Source organism: Macrobrachium nipponense, chromosome 4, assembly GCF_015104395.2.
Source record: "Macrobrachium nipponense isolate FS-2020 chromosome 4, ASM1510439v2, whole genome shotgun sequence".
NCBI classification, from domain to species: Eukaryota; Metazoa; Arthropoda; class Malacostraca; order Decapoda; family Palaemonidae; genus Macrobrachium; species Macrobrachium nipponense.
Window position 1 is genome coordinate 123,679,749 of NC_061100.1, and position 17,796 is coordinate 123,697,544.

Consider the following 17,796-nt stretch of genomic DNA (forward strand, 5'->3'; position numbering starts at 1 on the left):
GCATGAAAGTTCTGTGAACTCTAAACTAATGTATTTTAAAGGATGAAAGAAGCTGACACTAGTTATTATTGCAACAAACTTGGATACATGAATAAACAAGGTGAAACATCCTATACTAAACAAACACCAGAAGTAAATTGGAATTATGGGAGAAGATTACATAGGTTTCAGGATAGCTGATGGTTGGCTTTAGTTATTGCTTTCATGGTATCAAGCTGGTTAGTGGTATACTGGTCGTCTGGATAAATGTTTTTTAAATATTATGTTGAATAATTCTTAGCAGTTAACCTTTGTAAATGCTTATTTGTCTAGATGAGAGCTTTTCCTTGCTAAAAAATAAGATACTAAAAATAAGACTAGGATTAAATTATGATTTTTTTGACAGCAGGATGCCAAAACCTTATATATGTTTATTTATTGCATATATTATTTTGTTCATGTTTTTGTAGCTTTCAGTATAAGATGAATTGTATGTTTTCATCTATCTTTTCAATATTAAACTTGAATTAAGTAGGCTTAAATGTGGTTCACGTAATCCACAAAGGTACAAACCACTACTGTTGATGTTATTTTTACTATACGTAATTTCAAAGCTATAGAATTAGATTATGATTTACTTTGCAGGAAAATTAATATTAAAAAATGATATTGAAGGAATGCTCTTATTCCAGGAGTTTCATGCTGATAATTATAGTTATGCTTCATTACCACCTCCAGGGATCATGGACAACAGCTCTTTAATGCCAGCCTTTTACCGGGAAGAAGCCAATGCTCTTTTGGCCAAGTATTATCCAATAGAGATAGATCCTCACATGACAGAAGAAGAGAAGATCCCTTACATGATAGAGTGGTATGGTCAAATCCACAAACTCATCGTGAAATGCAAAGTTAGTCAAGGGTCTTTGGCAGAGATGGTTGCTGCTAGCAATGCAATGTTAAGGTAAGAGCAATTGACCTCATAACTTTGCATTACTGTATTGTATTTCTGTATTAAATTTGAAAACTCATAGGATTAGCTTGAAGAATCCATTCTTTAATGGTATGAGAATTAAGTAAGGAGAAATTTTCATTTCTCAAAGATTTGGTTCAGCAAAATGTTCTAGTGGTACATTAATAAAGTACTGTACTTCTCTTATACTTCCAGCATTTTATCCAATAAATGTTATTTAGTGTGGTTTCATTCTTTTTCTTTTGTAAATTATGCTTTTTCAATTGTCATGGTAATGGGTAAAGACAGTACGTATGCGATGTTTTTATATAAGTAACTTACCAAGTAATTACATAGCTATAGTTTCTACTTTATATTTAAAAATTTGCTTTGGTGTTCTGTTGTTTTGGTGCTGGTAAGTGCCCCCCCAGTTCCAGGGAAGTTTTTTACTTATATTATGTCAGATGCTAGTGCATTTAGTAGCCGGTATTGCAGCAAGGGCTGCAGTACCATGTTGCCTTCCTCAAAGTATGACCTACATTCAGTTTGTTACCATTGCCTTGGACAAATTTGTTTACCTGACTTGACATGTGAAGCGTGCAAAGACTGGGACAACTGTAAGTGGTGAATTTTGATTTCACATTTAGACAAATTAGAGGAAGCTAGGCAGAGAAAGGCGGCTATTAGAGCTGAAGCTAGAGCTTCTAGGTCTTCATCTCCTAAACCGGTACTTTCGACTTCTGTGACTGCTTTTTCTCCATTTCCCAGTTTTCATGTGCTTCTTTCTACTCCATTACCCGGCTCCCACCCCCCTGAACCTAGTGCTATTGTCAGTCTTGAAGCCTTATGGATAAGAAATTTGATGCCTTAGTGGAGACCTTTGCTCAAATTGGTGATTCAGTGAAGGCCCTTTTGGACAAAGTTAGTGTTAGTGATTCTGGTGCTACTCATTCCACCTTTACACCTAGATGGAGGTCCCTGCTAGACTCCTCAGCACCTTGGAGGAAGCAAACCTTAAGTCCAAGGGAGGTCAGTGGGGCTTGTCGATGAGTAGTTGCTCCTTCATCAAAATCTATTGCTACTTCCTAGGTTCCTTTGGATAGTCACTGGAAAGGCATTCAAGGGGTATTGCACACCCTTTCTTTCAGTGGTTCTGACTTGGATGCATATTGAGGATGGAGTCAGTGCTTTCAAGATTCATCCAGGCCATTGAAGAGGCATGCTACGTGGCCAAATGCCCCATCGATTCCCTGTCAATGCCACAGGGATCAAGAACCCTCCTTTAGCTTCTGGGAAGATACTGAGCACCTAATGGAAACTGAGCTCCCAATGGTTCACAAGCGCCCAATGCCTCTAAACCTGAATGGACCCACAGGCGTCCAGTGGGAACAGATTGTCCCATTGGATCAAAGTAACAAGTGGCTTGCAAGTGTCCAAAAGGAGTAATTTGATCAGTGGATCAAATTGCAAGTTGTAGTGAGGCTTTGGATAACTTCATTTCTGGAGGTTCCTTGGAAGAGAAGGAGTGTCAGTTGACAGCAGGACAACCAGTAGTCCAGGATGCAAGCACAACCCCTATAGTTGAAGACTTGGGTCCCCCCTTCATCAGGAATTAATGCACACACCTTTTTTGCTGACTCAAGACCCAGCACTTATTCCAATACATCAATGTAGACAGTACTGTTATGGAACTTTTGAATAAACCTTCACCATCCCCTTTAGTGTTAGAGGATCATGCTGGCTGCATCACCTTCTCCTGGCTCTGCCTTTATGTTTTAATGATTTAATCAATATCTGCCAAGAAGGCTTTGCAGTGCATTGACTTGTGGCTTTCCGAGAAGAGAGAATTAGGCAAGGCGCTTTTCTGTTCTCCCCCATCTTGTCTGTCATAGAGGAGGTATGGCTATTATGTGACCGTATAAGTGCCACTCTTGGGAGTCTCTGCTTCCTCCCAAGGGGACTTCTCCATTCTCATTGATCCTACTCGGAGATCAGTGTTCGACTCTGCGAAGATTTTGTTTTCGTCCACAGAGTTGGGCCATTTTGTAAAGGAAATTTTTAAGGTGCTAGAGATTTTCAGTTTTTAGACAGAACCACGGGAGAACTTACCATAAAGATTAGGAAGTGTCCCTCACTGCAAGAGAAGTTTGCAGTGGACTGGCTTTGGGTACTTTCCTGTGCCGACAAAGCGCTTTTTTCAGCCAGTATCATTAAAAAGAGGAAACTGTGGTGCTCATTTACCACTAAGGGAGTCACCTCTTCCCAAAGACCTTCTCTCCTCTTCGTTTCCTTGGATAAGGACAGTCTGTTTCTGCAAGCTACTGTGGAATGTGTTATTACGGAACTCCAGAACAACACACGATTTTCTAGCACAATCAGCCTCAGGATTCCAATCGTGCTCTTACGGTATCTTTCACTACAAAATCTTCATCACCTCTTCAACCACAGCCCTTTTGAGGAGGCAGAGGAAGAGGCCAGTCTCGGCTATGCTCGAATCTTTGATTAGACCGTCTAGCAAGAAGTCTACTTGACCAAGCTCTAGCTAGTGAGGATCCAGTCCTTTGTACACCTGTGCACGCAAGACTCCTACAATTTTGGGAAAAATGGAAAGCAAGGTCAGTAGAGCCATGGGTGAAGAATGTCCTCAGAGAAAGATATTTGATCCCATTCAGAAAAAACCCCTATGACATCTTTTCTCATTGACTTGACGGCATATTCAGAAGGCTCAGAGAAGTTTTCAGCTCTGTCTAACGAGGTTACAGCTCTTCTCCTGAAGCAAGCAATAGAAGTGAAGTGGTAGAGGAAACATCGTCAAAGGGATTCTACAACAGACTTTTTGTCATTCCCAAGTCATCAGGAGATTGGAGGCCAACTGGTCATGGCCGTAAGCACATTGAACTTCTTTGTACAGACAACAAAGTTATAAATGCCAATGAACAAGTCAGTTCTCTTGGCTATTCATCAGGGCGGCTGGATGGTATCCATCGGTGTGCAAGACGCTTACTCCCACATTCCAATATACCCGGAATCCAGGAAGTACCTGAGGTTTATGTTCCAGGACAAACCTTTCAATTTCAGGCACTGTGCTTCAGACTGCCCACAGCTCTTCAAGTCTTCACCCGAGTACTTGCCCCTCTATCGCATGGCTTCATCTGATGGGCGTCAAGGTGTGCTTTTACCTAGATGACTGCCTTCTACAGTCTCCATACAAGAAGTATATGGAAGACCTAATGAAGACTCTTCAATTGGTCCAAACCTAGGTATTATAATTGGTACAGTAGACCCTTGACTCACGAACGCATTGACCCACGTACAACTCGATCCCCGACCAAAATTATAGGTAAAATTTCACCCTTGACTTACGAACTAACTTTGAGATACGAACAAAAAAAAATGCGGAAAATAAAAATTCTGTTTGGGTCATGAACTAATTTTGAGACATGAACATTTGAAAAATGCTGGAAATTTCTGGAAAATAACAATTCACTTTGTTTCACAAACTAATTTTTAGACACAAACATTTGAAAAATGCGCGAAATCGCCCAGCACACGTGAGAGCGTTTGAGTTGCCATGGGACCAGCCATCCTCCAGCCGCCCACGCACGGCGTCACCCACGCATCGCTCTTTGTCTCATCTCATTGTGTACAAGACGTTCGTCAATTCGCTTAGCATTTTTTGCGCTAAAACTTGTGATTTTCTTCATAATGGGCCCTAAGAAAGTGAAGAGTGGTGGTGAAAGTAAGAAAGTGAAGAGTGATGGTGAGAAGAGGGTGCAGAGGAAGATAACCATTGAAATAAAGAAAGAAATTATAGAAAAGTTTGAACGTGGTGTTCGCGTGACCGATATCGCAAGTGAGTACAAGATGGCCAAGTCGACAATTTCGACAATTTTGAAAAACAAGGATGCCATTAAAGAAGCAAATGTTGCGAAGGGAGTGACAGTACTAACCAAGATGAGATCGCAAACCCTCGAAGAGGCAGAAAAAATAATTTTGAAGTGGGTACATGAGAAACAGATGGCAGGTGATAGTGTAAACGAGCCGATCATCTGCGAGAAAGCTCGGCAAGTGTATCAGAGTTTGCTGAAGGAAACTCCTTCTACTAGTGCCACGCCAGATGATTTTAAGGCTAGTAAAGGGTGGTTTGATAACTTCAAGAAGAGAACTGGAATTCACTCTGTAATTAGGCATGGTGAGGCTGCTAGCGCAGACAAGGCTGCTGCTGAGGCATTCGTGACTGAGTTTGCCGAGTTCGTGGAGGCCGAAGGATACGTCGCTCAACAGATTTTCAATTGTGATGAAACGGGCCTCTTCTGGAAGAAGATGCCCAACAGGACATTTATCACCCAAGAAGAGAAGGCGCTCCCAGGCCACAAGCCAATGAAGGATAGGCTTACGCTTTTGTTATGCTCAAACGCAAGTGGCGACTTGAAACTAAAGCCGCTACTTGTCTACCATTCAAATAACCTGCGTGCCTTTAAGCAGCACAACGTAAATAAGGCCAGACTGCCTGTAATGTGGAGGGCCAATACAAAAGCATGGGTGACACGGAACTTGTTTATGGAGTGGATTGATGAAGTGTTTGCGCCGACCGTGAGTCAGTACCTAACAGAGAACAAGCTACCCCTGCGGTGCCTTCTGATCATGGATAATGCCCCGGCACACCCTTCGTACTTGGCTGACTGCAGTGAACATGACTTCATTCAGTTCAAGTTCCTTCCACCCAACACGACCTCTGTTCTCCAGCCCATGGACCAACAAGTCATTAGCAATTTTAAGAAATTATATACGAAGGCGCTCTTCTCCAGATGCTTCCGTGTAACTGAAGAGACAAAATTAACCTTAAAAGAATTTTGGAAGAAGCACTTTAATGTTTTTCACTGCATAACCCTCATTGATAACGCATGGACTGAAGTTACGTACCGCACATTAAATTCTGCGTGGCGGAAACTTTGGCCCCAGTGCGTAACTGTCCGTGACTTTGAGGGCTTCGATGCAGAGATTGTGCAAGAAATTGTGTCCATGGGCAACAGTATGGGTCTACAAGTCAACGACGAAGATGTTGAAGAATTGGTCGCTGAACATTCAGAAGATTTGACTGCGGACGAACTTGTTCAACTCCACAAAGAGCAGCAGGAGCAACTTGCTCGGGAGCAATCAACTGACGAAGAGGAGGCTGGGGAGGAAGTTACAGATGTCAGCAGTGATGTGATAAAAGCCGCATTGGAAAAGTGGAATGATGTCCAGTGCTTCCTTGAATTGTATCATCCGGACAAAATTGTTACGAACAGGATCGTGAATATGCTCAATGAAAATTAAATGAGCCATTTCAGAAAAGTTATGCAAGGAAGGAAAAGGCAACAGACATTGGATAAGTTTGTGATTAAACGTTCACCAAAAAACCTAGAAGAGTTGAATCTCCGGAACGAGATCTCCCCGACCTGGATGGGGGAGGGTCTCCTTCCGCACAATAACCTCCTCCCCACCCACCACCCTCCTCTTCTCTTGTCCGTCAAGCCAGAAGTCTCGCCAGTCATAGTAAGTGTTCACTTTACAAACGTTTTTATAGTGTTAGTTTACCATTTTAAATTATATTATTAGATATATTAAGGTTTTTTACACTGACTTTTACATTATCTGTGTAAAATAAGGCAAAATATACATAATATATATTGGTTCGTAGGGGTCGAGAACCAATTAATATTATTCCCATTAAACCTTATGGGGAAATTAGCTCCGAGTCACGAACAATTTCGAACACGACCAAGGTCTAGGAACGGATTGTGTTCGTGAGTCAAGGGTCTACTGTATTTCTAAGTTTTAAGTTGGTACTTTTACCTTGGAAATTGATTTTTCCTAATTTTAGTGCTTCTGATGTAAAAGTCGTAAGTAGTTATCTTTTGGTGGTCAACTGTTATGTCCTATCTCTACCCAACAATGGTGGGGGACTGTGAATTTTTCTGGAAAAGTTTGACGAATATGCAAATCATTGGGGAGCTATACAGTGGTCCCCCCGTATTCGCGGGGGATGCGTACCAGACCCCCCCATGAATAGTTAGAATCCGCGAATGTTTGGAACCCCTATGAAAATGCTAAAAACAGCCTATTTTGTTAGTTAAAACTCAAGAAAAACCCACTAAAAATTTTCATACTTGGTTTTTTAATAGTTTGATCACAAAAAGTGCATTTTATGATTAAATTCATCAAAAAAACCAGGAATTTGTGGATATTTATCATAGAAAAATACCGCGATGCATGCGAATTTTCCGCGAATAATGCAGGGAAACGGTTACCCCCAGAGAAATACCTGCGAATTGGGAGAGTCCGCGAATCTGGAGAACGCGAATACGGGGGTTCCACTGTATGTTCCAAGCAAGGAGAGGCTGAGGAAAGAGAGGTACCAGGAGGGGAGGTTGTAGGAGGAGGGGTGCTTACACCTGCAAAAGGTGTGAGAAGGTGAAGATTTAGAAGGGTGGGCGTTAGGTAGAGAATTCTGGGCATGTGCAAATAATATTTGACCAACAAAAACAACTTCTACATCAAAAGCATTAAAACTGTAGGAAAAGTCATTTTGTAAGGTGAAAGTAGGTGAGAAGCAATTACTCACAAACATTGCAATTACCAAGAAATACTTTTTGCATAATTATTCAAATCATAAAAACGCTCACCTTAAACATGTTAAACAAACCAGTCTGCATTTTTGCCACATTTCAGAGAGGCAAAAACAGTTTTTTGGTAACATTCCATAATGACAATAGTATAATGTAATTAATTTATGTACTGTAATGACTGTAATAATGTAAATTGAAATCACAAAAATTAACAGAATTGTTCTGACAATTAACAGGGAAAACGAGACGACTTAAAGGATAAAAAGATCACAATGTTGAAGCCAAGGAACCTGTTACTTAACTGATATTATGAAATAAGCAATTAGCAAAGCCGGAGACTATAATAGCGTGGGTGATTAGGCTTCTGACTGGATGAAAGGATGGTTGGGGACCAGGGGATTGATGTCATTTAGACAAGGAGGCAAAGAAGATTTCACAACAATATGCATAGGAAATTCACTAAGCTGCAGAACCATTCAAACAAATAATGTGAAATACTCTTATGTAATAAACTGAAAAGGCAGAATTTTGTAATAGACACAAAACATTACATCAAACTAAAGAAATCGTATTTTAAAGGCAATAGCAGATCCAGAAAAATGTCATAGGAGGGGCACCAATTTTTATATTATACATACATACATACATACATACATGTATAACTGAATCACGAAAGTTAGGAACGTGATAAATCCATAAATAAAGGTATAAGCCACGAGGGAAAATAAACAACGGAGTATCCGCAAGATCTTTCGATGTTCAAACGACCTTTACTTAGCAGATGAACTTACTTTACATGAGGAAATGACAATACAAGAAGGGTCATATAACTGATAGATAGGGATTTAAAGAGATTAGTACCTAGAATCTGACACACCTGGAAGATGAGTAACCTTCCCAAACAAGCAAAAACATGGGTACAATTAAAAGTTTAAGACAATCTGCTCAGACACAAGGACAAGACAATTAAAGGATTATTATAGGTGACAGCTATAATAATCCAGAGAAAGCAACAACATAATATATAAAATTCCATGTTTGGATTGTCCCTCATTTTATCTCGGACAGTCGAGCAAGGGCTTTGAAGTAATGTTAATTCAGCATAAATAATCTGTAAAAACTGGGCAAACATTTAAAGCAATATTCATTCATTTAAGTGAAAACAACCACCGAATAAATTGGATTGGTAGTTCAGTAATTGCAAGGTCAAAAGATGTCTTATCACGAAATCTTTTAGAATCTGCTTTAATACAACTTACTTCTCATTGTAATTTCAATATTATTCGTGGCCAGTTTCATTTAGACCCTTGTATTTGTAACATGTTTAAGAATGACCTCTAAGATATAATTACAGACTTAAATAAAAATGATTTGCCTTAGAGATATCTTCGTTGTACATGTATGTTTAATATTTATTGTGAATATGTATTATTGTAAATATGTTTTTGTTTACCAAAGCTCTGAATAGCTGTCACCTATAATAATCCTTTAACCCTTAAATGCCGAGTCGGTATTTCCAAAAGTGTCTCCCGTATGCCGGCGGTGTTCGCTAGTGAGCGCCGAAGCGGAAAAAAAGTTTTTTTCAAAAAGTCACAGCACGCTTAATTTTCAAGATTAAGAGTTCATTTTTGGCTCCTTTTTTTGTCATTGTCTGAAGTTTAGGATGCAACCATCAGAAATGAAAAAAATATCATTATCATATATGAATATTGGAATATATGACAGCGCAAAAAGAAATTTCATATATAATTGTATACAAATCGCGCTGTGAGCAAAACTGTTAAAGCTAATGAGTTAAGTATTTTTTCGTTGTATTGTACACTAAATTGTGATGATTGTGGTATATAACAAATTGTAAAACGAGCAAAGCAACACATAGAAAATATTATCACAATATGATGCATGAATTCGTAACGCGTGGACGTAAAAAAAAAAAGCTGTTTTCAAAAATTCACCATAAATCAAAATATTGTGCTAGAGACTTCCCGTTTGTTGCAAAATGAAGGTAATTCTTTGAATATTACTAGACTGTAAGTGTTGTAGCTTACAATTGCAGTTTTCGACCATTTCGGTCGAGTTAAAGTTGACCGAAGGTCGAATGTTTTCTATTTATTGTTATTTATATGAAAATATTTCAAAACTGATAAAAATACAACCATGACTTGTTTTTTTTTGTTGTATTCTACATGAAATTGCACACATTTTCATACATAACACTTTATGTAATGGCTAGTTTAAAATGGTGCGAACATTACGACAATCAGACAAAAAAATTTATGATTTTTTCGGAAGAGTTACTGCTCGGACGTAAGGAAAAGGTTTTTTTCATAAATTCACCATAAATCGAAATATTGTGCTAGAGACTTCCAATTTGTTGCAAAATAAAGGTAAATGATTGAATATTACTAGAATGTAATAGTTTTAGCTTACAATTGCATTTTTGGTCCATCTCGGACGAGTCAAAGTTGACCGAAGGTTGAAATTTTGGCATTTATCGTTATTTATATAAAAATATTTCAAAACTGATAAAAGCTACAACCATGGGTTGTTTATTGTTGTATTCTACATGAAATTGCACACATTTTCATATATAACACTTTATGTAACAGCTAATTTAAAATGATGCAAACATTACAACAATCGGACAAAAAAAATTATGATTTTTTCGGAAGAGTTACCGCGCGGACGTAAGGAAAAAGTTTTTTTCATAAATTCACCATAAATCGAAATATTGTGCTAGTGACTTCCAATTTGTTGCAAAATAAAGGTAAATGATTGAATGTTACTAGAATGTAATAGTTTTAGCTTACAATTGCGTTTTTTAACCGTTTCGGTAGAGTCAAAGTTGACCGAAGGTTGAAATTTTGGCACTTATCATTATTTATATGGAAATATTTCAAAACTGATAAATGCTACAACCATGGGTTGTTTCTGTTGTATTCTACATGAAATTGCGCACATTTTTATACATAACACTTTATGTAATGGCTAATTTAAAATGGTGCAAACATTACAACAATCGGACGAAAAAATTTGATTTTTTTCGGAAGAGTTACCTCAGGAACGTAAGGAAAAAGTTTTTTTTTTTCATAAATTCACCATAAATCGAAATATTGTGCTAGAGACTTTTAATTTGTTGCAAAATAAAGGTAAATGATTGAATATTACTAGAATGTAAGAGTTTTAGCTTACAATTGCGTTTTTTTCTACCATCTCGGTAGAGTCAAAGTTGACCGAAGGTTGTAATTTTGGCACTTATCGTTATTTATATGAAAATATTTCAAAATGGATAAAAGGTATAACCATGGGTTGTTTTCTTGTTGTATTCTACATGAAATTGCGCACATTTTCATATATAAAACTTATGTAACGGCCAATTTAAAATGGTGCAAACATTACGGCAATTGAATGAAAAAGTTTCTGTTTTTTTCGGAAGCGTTACCGCGCGGAGGTAAGGAAAATGTTTTTTATTTTTTCATAAATTCACCATAAATCGAAATATTGTGCTAGAGACTTCTAATTTGTTGCAAAATAAATGTAAATGATTGAATATTACTAGAATGTAAGAGTTTGAGCTTACAATTGTGTTTTTCGACCATTTCGGTCAAGTCAAAGTTGACCGAAGGTTGAAATTTTGGCACTTATCGTTATTTATATGAAAATATTTCAAAAGTGATAAAAGCTACAATCATGGGTTGTTTTTTTGTTGTATTCTACATGAAATTGAGCACATTTTCATATATAAAACCTTATTTAACAGCTAATATAAAACTGTGTAAACTTTACGACAATCGGACGAAAAAATTTATGAATTTTTTGGCAGTTACCGCGTGGACGTAGGAAAATTTTTTTTTTCTAAAATTCACCATAAATCGAAATATTGTGCTTAGAGGCTTCCAATTTGTTGCAAAATGAAGGTAATTGATTGAGTATTACTAGAATGTAAGATTTTTAGCTTACAATTTCGACCATTTCAGTTGAGTCAAAGTTGACTGAAGGTTGAAATTTTGGCACTTATCTTTATTTATATGAAAATATTTCAAAACTGATAAAAGCTATAACCATGGGTTGTTTTTTGTTGTATTTACATAAAATTGCACACATTTCCATATATAAAACTTTATGTAATGGCTAATATAAAACTGTGCAAACATTACGACAATCGGACAAAAAAATTTCTGATTTTTTCGGAGAGTTACCGCGCAGACGGAAGGAAAAGGTTTTTTCATAAATTCACCATAAATCGAAATATTGTGCTAGAGACTTCCAATTTGTTGTAAAATGAAGGTAAATGATTGAATATTACTAGAATATATGTAAGAGTTTTAGCTTACAATTGCATTTTTCGACCATCTCGGTAGAGTCAAATTTGACCGAAGGTTGAAATTTTGGCACTTATCTTTATCTATATGAAAATATTTCAAAACTGATAAAAGCTACAACTATGAGTTGTTTTTTGTTGTATTCTACATGAAATTGTGCACATTTTCATATATAAAACTCTGTAACGGCTAATATAAAACGGTGCAAAAATTATGTCAAAGTTATCAAATGATTTCTGAGATGTGTCGCTGATGCTTTTTAGTGCGAGAAGAAAGAAATTCGTGCTTGCGCGCCTGGGTAACGATTGCAAACAAAACAACAGCTTGATCCGTGAACTCCCAGCATCCCCCAAGGTGCGTGATTCAAAGTGTTTTCGCATAGTAGGCCTATAACTATTTTTCTGTGAAGTTTAAAAAAAACTTTTTTTCGTCGACGTTTCGTATTTCGGTTTGGCACCCGACAGACAATTTTCATCGACGTTTAATATATCCAATTGGCGTTAAAGGGTTAATTGTCTTGTCCTTGTGTCTGAGCAGATTGTCTTAAACTTTTAATTGTACCCATGTATTTGCTTGTTTGGGAAGGTTACTCATCTTCCAGGTGTGTCGAATTCTAGGTACTAATCTCTTTATAATCCCTATCTGTCAGTTATACGACCCTTCTTGTATTGTCATTTCCTCATGTAAAGTCAGTTCATCTGTTAAGTAAAGGATGTTTGAACATCGAAAGATCTCGCGCATACTCCATTGTTTATTTTCCCTCGTGGCTTATACCTTTACATACATACATATACATGTACATAGTACTATATGAAATGGATGGAAATCACCTGTTCTATCAGAAAATATAAAACACAATATTATTATTATTAAGATTATTCTTATTATTATTAATATAATTATCATTATATTATTACAGGCAGCCCCCAGGATTTGATGGTAACCAAAAATAGCAATAACCAAAATTCAAAAGTCTATGGACGCCACAATCCACCTTACAGTGCCCTAGACTGGTTAACGATGCCTTAGACAGTGTCACTGCCTGATATTTTACCCTAATATGTAAAAACTCTTACAAAAATGTGGAATTTTATTTACCTAATCCTGCACGGTAGTTCTACAAATTTTTAATGTCTGATTCAATGAACTTACAGGTAAACCTTGGCCTAGAGAGACAGAGAAAAAGAAAGTCATTGTCAGAAGCTCAATGATACCAATTTTCATCTCCATTGATATCATCTTCCTCTTCTTTGTGGCACTTTCTGACCTCTTTTCCCCCATCTCTTTATTTATCATATATGTACTTAAATAGAATAAAAAGTAAAAGAGCAGCGTTACAATGGTTCAGTAGACAAGATCTTCTGAATATTTTTCAGCACAGAGGAGGTTCCTTCTGTTGATACATGTGAGGAGCTACAGGGCTTACTTGTGATTAGTTTGCCTGACGGATGCAAACCTGACTTCGCCCTAGAAATTCTCTGTGTGGTTCGAGAGCTTGGAGCAGTCTTGTTCACCTAGGAAACTCAGACCTCCTACTTAGTATTCTCTCGCAACCTCCTTTGAACCCTTGCATCAATCATCTCCCAGGAAGCTGACTTTGGAAACATTTTTCCTTCTGACCTTGGCTTCCTTGGAAAGTTGGAAAGCTTCAGGGTCCCGTCAAGCACTGTGTCATTATCTGAACGTCTCGACTCCTAGAGGTTATGTGTCATAAACTTCATGGTAACACAGGCCAGATCAAGAAAGAGGTCTCCTAGAACACCCTTTTGTTTTTTACACAAGGTGATTAGACAAACCAACCCTCATTGTCAAGTTCTCCCACCAATTGGGGGCACGCAGAAGCCCAAGACACCAGGGGAATATGTTCCCCCTGGCATTTTAAAGTACTTATCTGTTTATATGATATAGGATGTGAATGCTGGTGTATGACTGCATCAAACCACTTTCACTTTCTTCTGCATGAAGAACATTGCCCACAGATCCTTGGACATGTTTTCCTTGATCCGGCAGTGGCTGTTCAACAAGTGTGACTCATCCAGTGCCCCTGGCAGGATAGTTTGTACCTTGCCTAAGATGATTGTGTTGTGTAGAGTAGGAAATGAGGGAGGTGACTGGTCTCTTTTTCTTTTCCTTTTCTCTTTTCCTCATACCTACACTGGAACTGGCTTGACGTAGTTGAGCATTGCAACCATGCTGTTACAGCACTTTTCATGTTCTATGCAACATGAAAATCTGCTTCTCAGTAGCTTAAACTCCTCTCTCCGTCAAGGGGAGTGAGGAGTGGTGACAAACTCGTTTCTTGTGTCTGACATGGTTTGCTGCCCGAACAGATATAGTTCTTTTGGACTTCCATGAATGTAATGAATCTAGACATGTTTCATTGTATCTGAACCTAGTGGGCTGAGTGTTAGAAATCCATATATCTAACATCTCAAAGGATATATCTAACATCTCAAAGGCCTAGGTCCTCTTCTTTAGCAATCTCATTTTTAAGAAGAATGATTGGATGTGCCAAGCCTCCAGTCAATTCAGGATTCTCATACCTCTCGCTAATTGTAAGTCTCATATTGTTAAGCCCGAAGGTTTGTTCCGCATATGAACAAATGACAAATTTTTAATTAATCGTGTATATATGAGGTGGAAGCTGGTCACCGACTGGGCTTGGGACCTCGTGATGTACCAGTCTTTCTTTGACTGCCTTGGAGAGTAGTCATGCTTTTGCACTCTCCTTCCCAAGCTGGTTTCTTTGTTACCCTGTGATTTATTTGACTGCCGACCTCTAGCTGTCCCTCTTTAAGTTTCATCTTGGGTTGGAAGAAAGACTGATGCATCACTGGATTCAAGGGCACCCTCTCAACTTGCTTCCACCTCAGCTATGCATCAGATACCAGATGCCACATATTCCTTGCGTTTACAATCTTTGATTGTTTTTAACTGGTTTCTAGCTGGCGCCAGAAGATTTATCCTATCGTTAAGACCGAAGGTATGTTAGTTAGGAAAAATACAAATTAATTAAAATTTGTCATATTGTTGGCATGGAAGCAGAGACAGCAGCTGGCAAGACAGGCAGATCCCCACAAGAGGTAAATGGGAGAGGGAGACATTCTTGGAGGCAAGAACTCTTTTAGGGGATAAGGAGACTAGAGAAGGCCTACTTCGTCAGCATGCAACCCTCACAGCATCTGGAAGAGGCATGTAGGAGGTAGAAGCTTCATCAAAGGAAAGAAGCAATAAAACAAGTCCAACAAATTGCCAGCAGATAAAGCAGAATGCCACTTGTAGGCAAGCCACTTTATATACTTTCTCTGTAGAATAAGGAAGTAATCAAAACACAAATTTTAGTAAAGGACTTAGTGTCCAAACCAGCTTGATTACGTTGAGGGATAATAAAAAAAATAATTAAGAATTAAATTCTAAATGGAATAATTTAACAGTAAAATGCATTCAACTCAAATTCAGGAATACAGTAACACACTGTCAGTTGAGACAGAATTCAGAGAATAAAAGGAAACCCATTAATGCGGCCAGGGGAGGCAGGATATGAACATTATTTAGCAAAAATTAAACTCTGATAAGAATAAGGCTAGTGTTAAAAGTTACACAGTGTCCATTAGACTCAGTAAGCCCCAAAATTGAAAGCAACTTATTGGAGAAAAGTTAAAAAATCTGTAAAAGTACAGGAATTAGAAGGGGCAGCATGCTACTCACAGTAACAAGGTTCATTGAAACTCACAAAATACTGGTTTGGAAGAGGTGGAATTAAAATGCACTATTATTGATAATCCAAGAAATGCACTGCACAAGCAGTTTATCTTGAGGGTCTTGGGATGTAAGATGTTTCTTAACAACTGCCAATCTCACAGAAGAATGAATAAGCATGGCATCATTGACCTGATGGAATTGGATAGGCATGTGCCATGTGAACTGTCTGTGCAACATTTCTGTTGTGTGGTAGGATGCTGTTTATGGCTATTTATGATGAGTGGGTTTGTGATAAACGTAGAAAAAAGAAAGACATTTTATATTGTACTATATTATAGTAATTTATTGTATCTGTTGAGATATACTTGTAACTGATCAATTTGAATACTGTACGTACTATGAAAATCTAAATGAAGTGTTTTGTGAAATGTTTCCCCTTGTTCTTTTTCCAGGAACTTCATTATTGGTATTAAGATTTCATATTTTCTTTTTAATATACTTTCAGTGTTACTGTGAGTCTTAGTACCTGTAGGAAAATTGAAGCATTAGGTTCCAAAAACGATGGAATTTTTCCCGAAGTTTCTATTAACGTATGCTAGTAAAGCTTTTTGGTTCAAAAGTTTATTGACTGATTTTGTGGAGAATAAACATTAGGTTTTAAACACCTAAATTAGAGTCATTGGCTTGTGTGACCAACAACCTTAAAAAATGTTGAATAGTTTTACATGCCTCATGGAGTTAGCCTTCTTTGTAGTAAGCTTTGTATGTAATAGGATGAAAAATAGCCATGCTTGTTTAAAATCATAACTGGTGCTACTACCAAGGGTTCACTGGAGAACAAGCAGCTGCTTAAATAAAACACTATACTAGAGACAAAACAGAGCAGTAAAGCAGTTTCCCAAAGCAGGCTTTGTCAGGAAGAATACATGGGCACTCCAGAAGATATAGATACTTTAAACAACTGAAAGGTTTGCCTTTGTTTAGTGGGTTAGTACAATGTTGCACAGGGTGCATTACTCATTTGAAGGTGCTTTCAGTGTCCCTGGTGAAATTGAGGTGCCTCTCTGAACAAAGCACCCCTTGTAGCATGTCTGTTATACTGCTGAACTTCTTACCAGTTAAGCAATGCTTAGTTTGGTCAGTACTAGGACTGATAGTCAGTCAGTGAAGTTGAGCAACATTGAAACTGACTAGGATTTGTGTAGGTAATTATTGGAGGTGTCAGGTGCCAGTGGCACATTAGCCCCATGACCATTATTGGAATTTATGACAGATATAAGTGGCAGTGAGGATAAAAAAGTCAGCAGTGCTGAAAGTTCTAGCTGTTGGTTTTTAAATTTCTGATACAATATGCCAGGAATATTAGTTTTCAATAAAAAACACATTTATTTGGGAACTGTTTTCTTTGTCTTATCTTTGTTTTCAGCTGTATATCCAACCTTTCCATGCATGAGCTTATGCTTTTATTGACAAGAAACCTTAAAGGTTGGCCATGTAATGAGAAATTATATGTTGGTGTGGTAAAATTATTTTATATTAATGATGACAACACTTATGATGAAAGCAAAGAGAAATTTGAAGGTTTAGTGGAGGTGTTTGCTCATTTTGGAGTGGAGTAAGCTGCTGAGTTTATTTTTCATTCATTTACCATTTTTTCTTTTTCTCTAGGGATGGGACAGAAGACCTTTGCAAAAAACTCCATAGTGTATGTGTTCCAGTACTAGTCTTTTCAGCAGGAATGGGTGATATCCTAGAGCAAGTGTTGAGACAGTTCAATGTATATACAGAAAATGTGAAAGTTGTTTCCAACTTCTTTGAATATAATGCAGAGGTTAGTAAATTTGGTTCATTGTTGAAGATTTGTAATCTCTTGAAATTTATTTTCAGACTTGTTTATTTCACTTTAGTACTAAGTGTTTTGATGTCAGCTGGTATGAATTGGTTGCAGTACACAGTTTTTGTGACAAAATTGCTTGCTGTGACAGATAATTGATGAAATCTTGGGCCTTTACCTTAAATCCAATACATCCCCTGTTCAAGAATTAGCTGTCACCCAGACTCCATGATTGTTGAGTGACTACTGTATACTAATGTAACATGGTTAATGATAGTTACCTGTAGCACAGAATTAATTACCTAAAAGGTCCCCTATGGCATACCTTCATATGCAAGATGAGTTCTAGTAACTTGTGACATGAATTTTTGCTTTATCAATTCATATTTACCGTATATA

The 17,796-nt window shown here is 37.6% G+C and overlaps 1 protein-coding gene across 7 annotated transcripts in view; it reads left to right on the top strand.

Moving 5' to 3' along the window:
- LOC135211118 (cytosolic 5'-nucleotidase 3-like) overlaps window positions 1-17,796 on the top strand; it is a 250,829-nt gene that overhangs the window by 205,436 nt on the left and 27,597 nt on the right. For all 7 annotated transcript variants that reach the window (XM_064244229.1, XM_064244228.1, XM_064244227.1 and 4 more), the window contains exons 5-6: window positions 718-940; window positions 17,232-17,394. In XM_064244229.1, coding sequence (XP_064100299.1) covers window positions 718-940; window positions 17,232-17,394 — 386 coding nt within the window. The remainder of the gene's footprint in view (window positions 1-717; window positions 941-17,231; window positions 17,395-17,796) is intronic.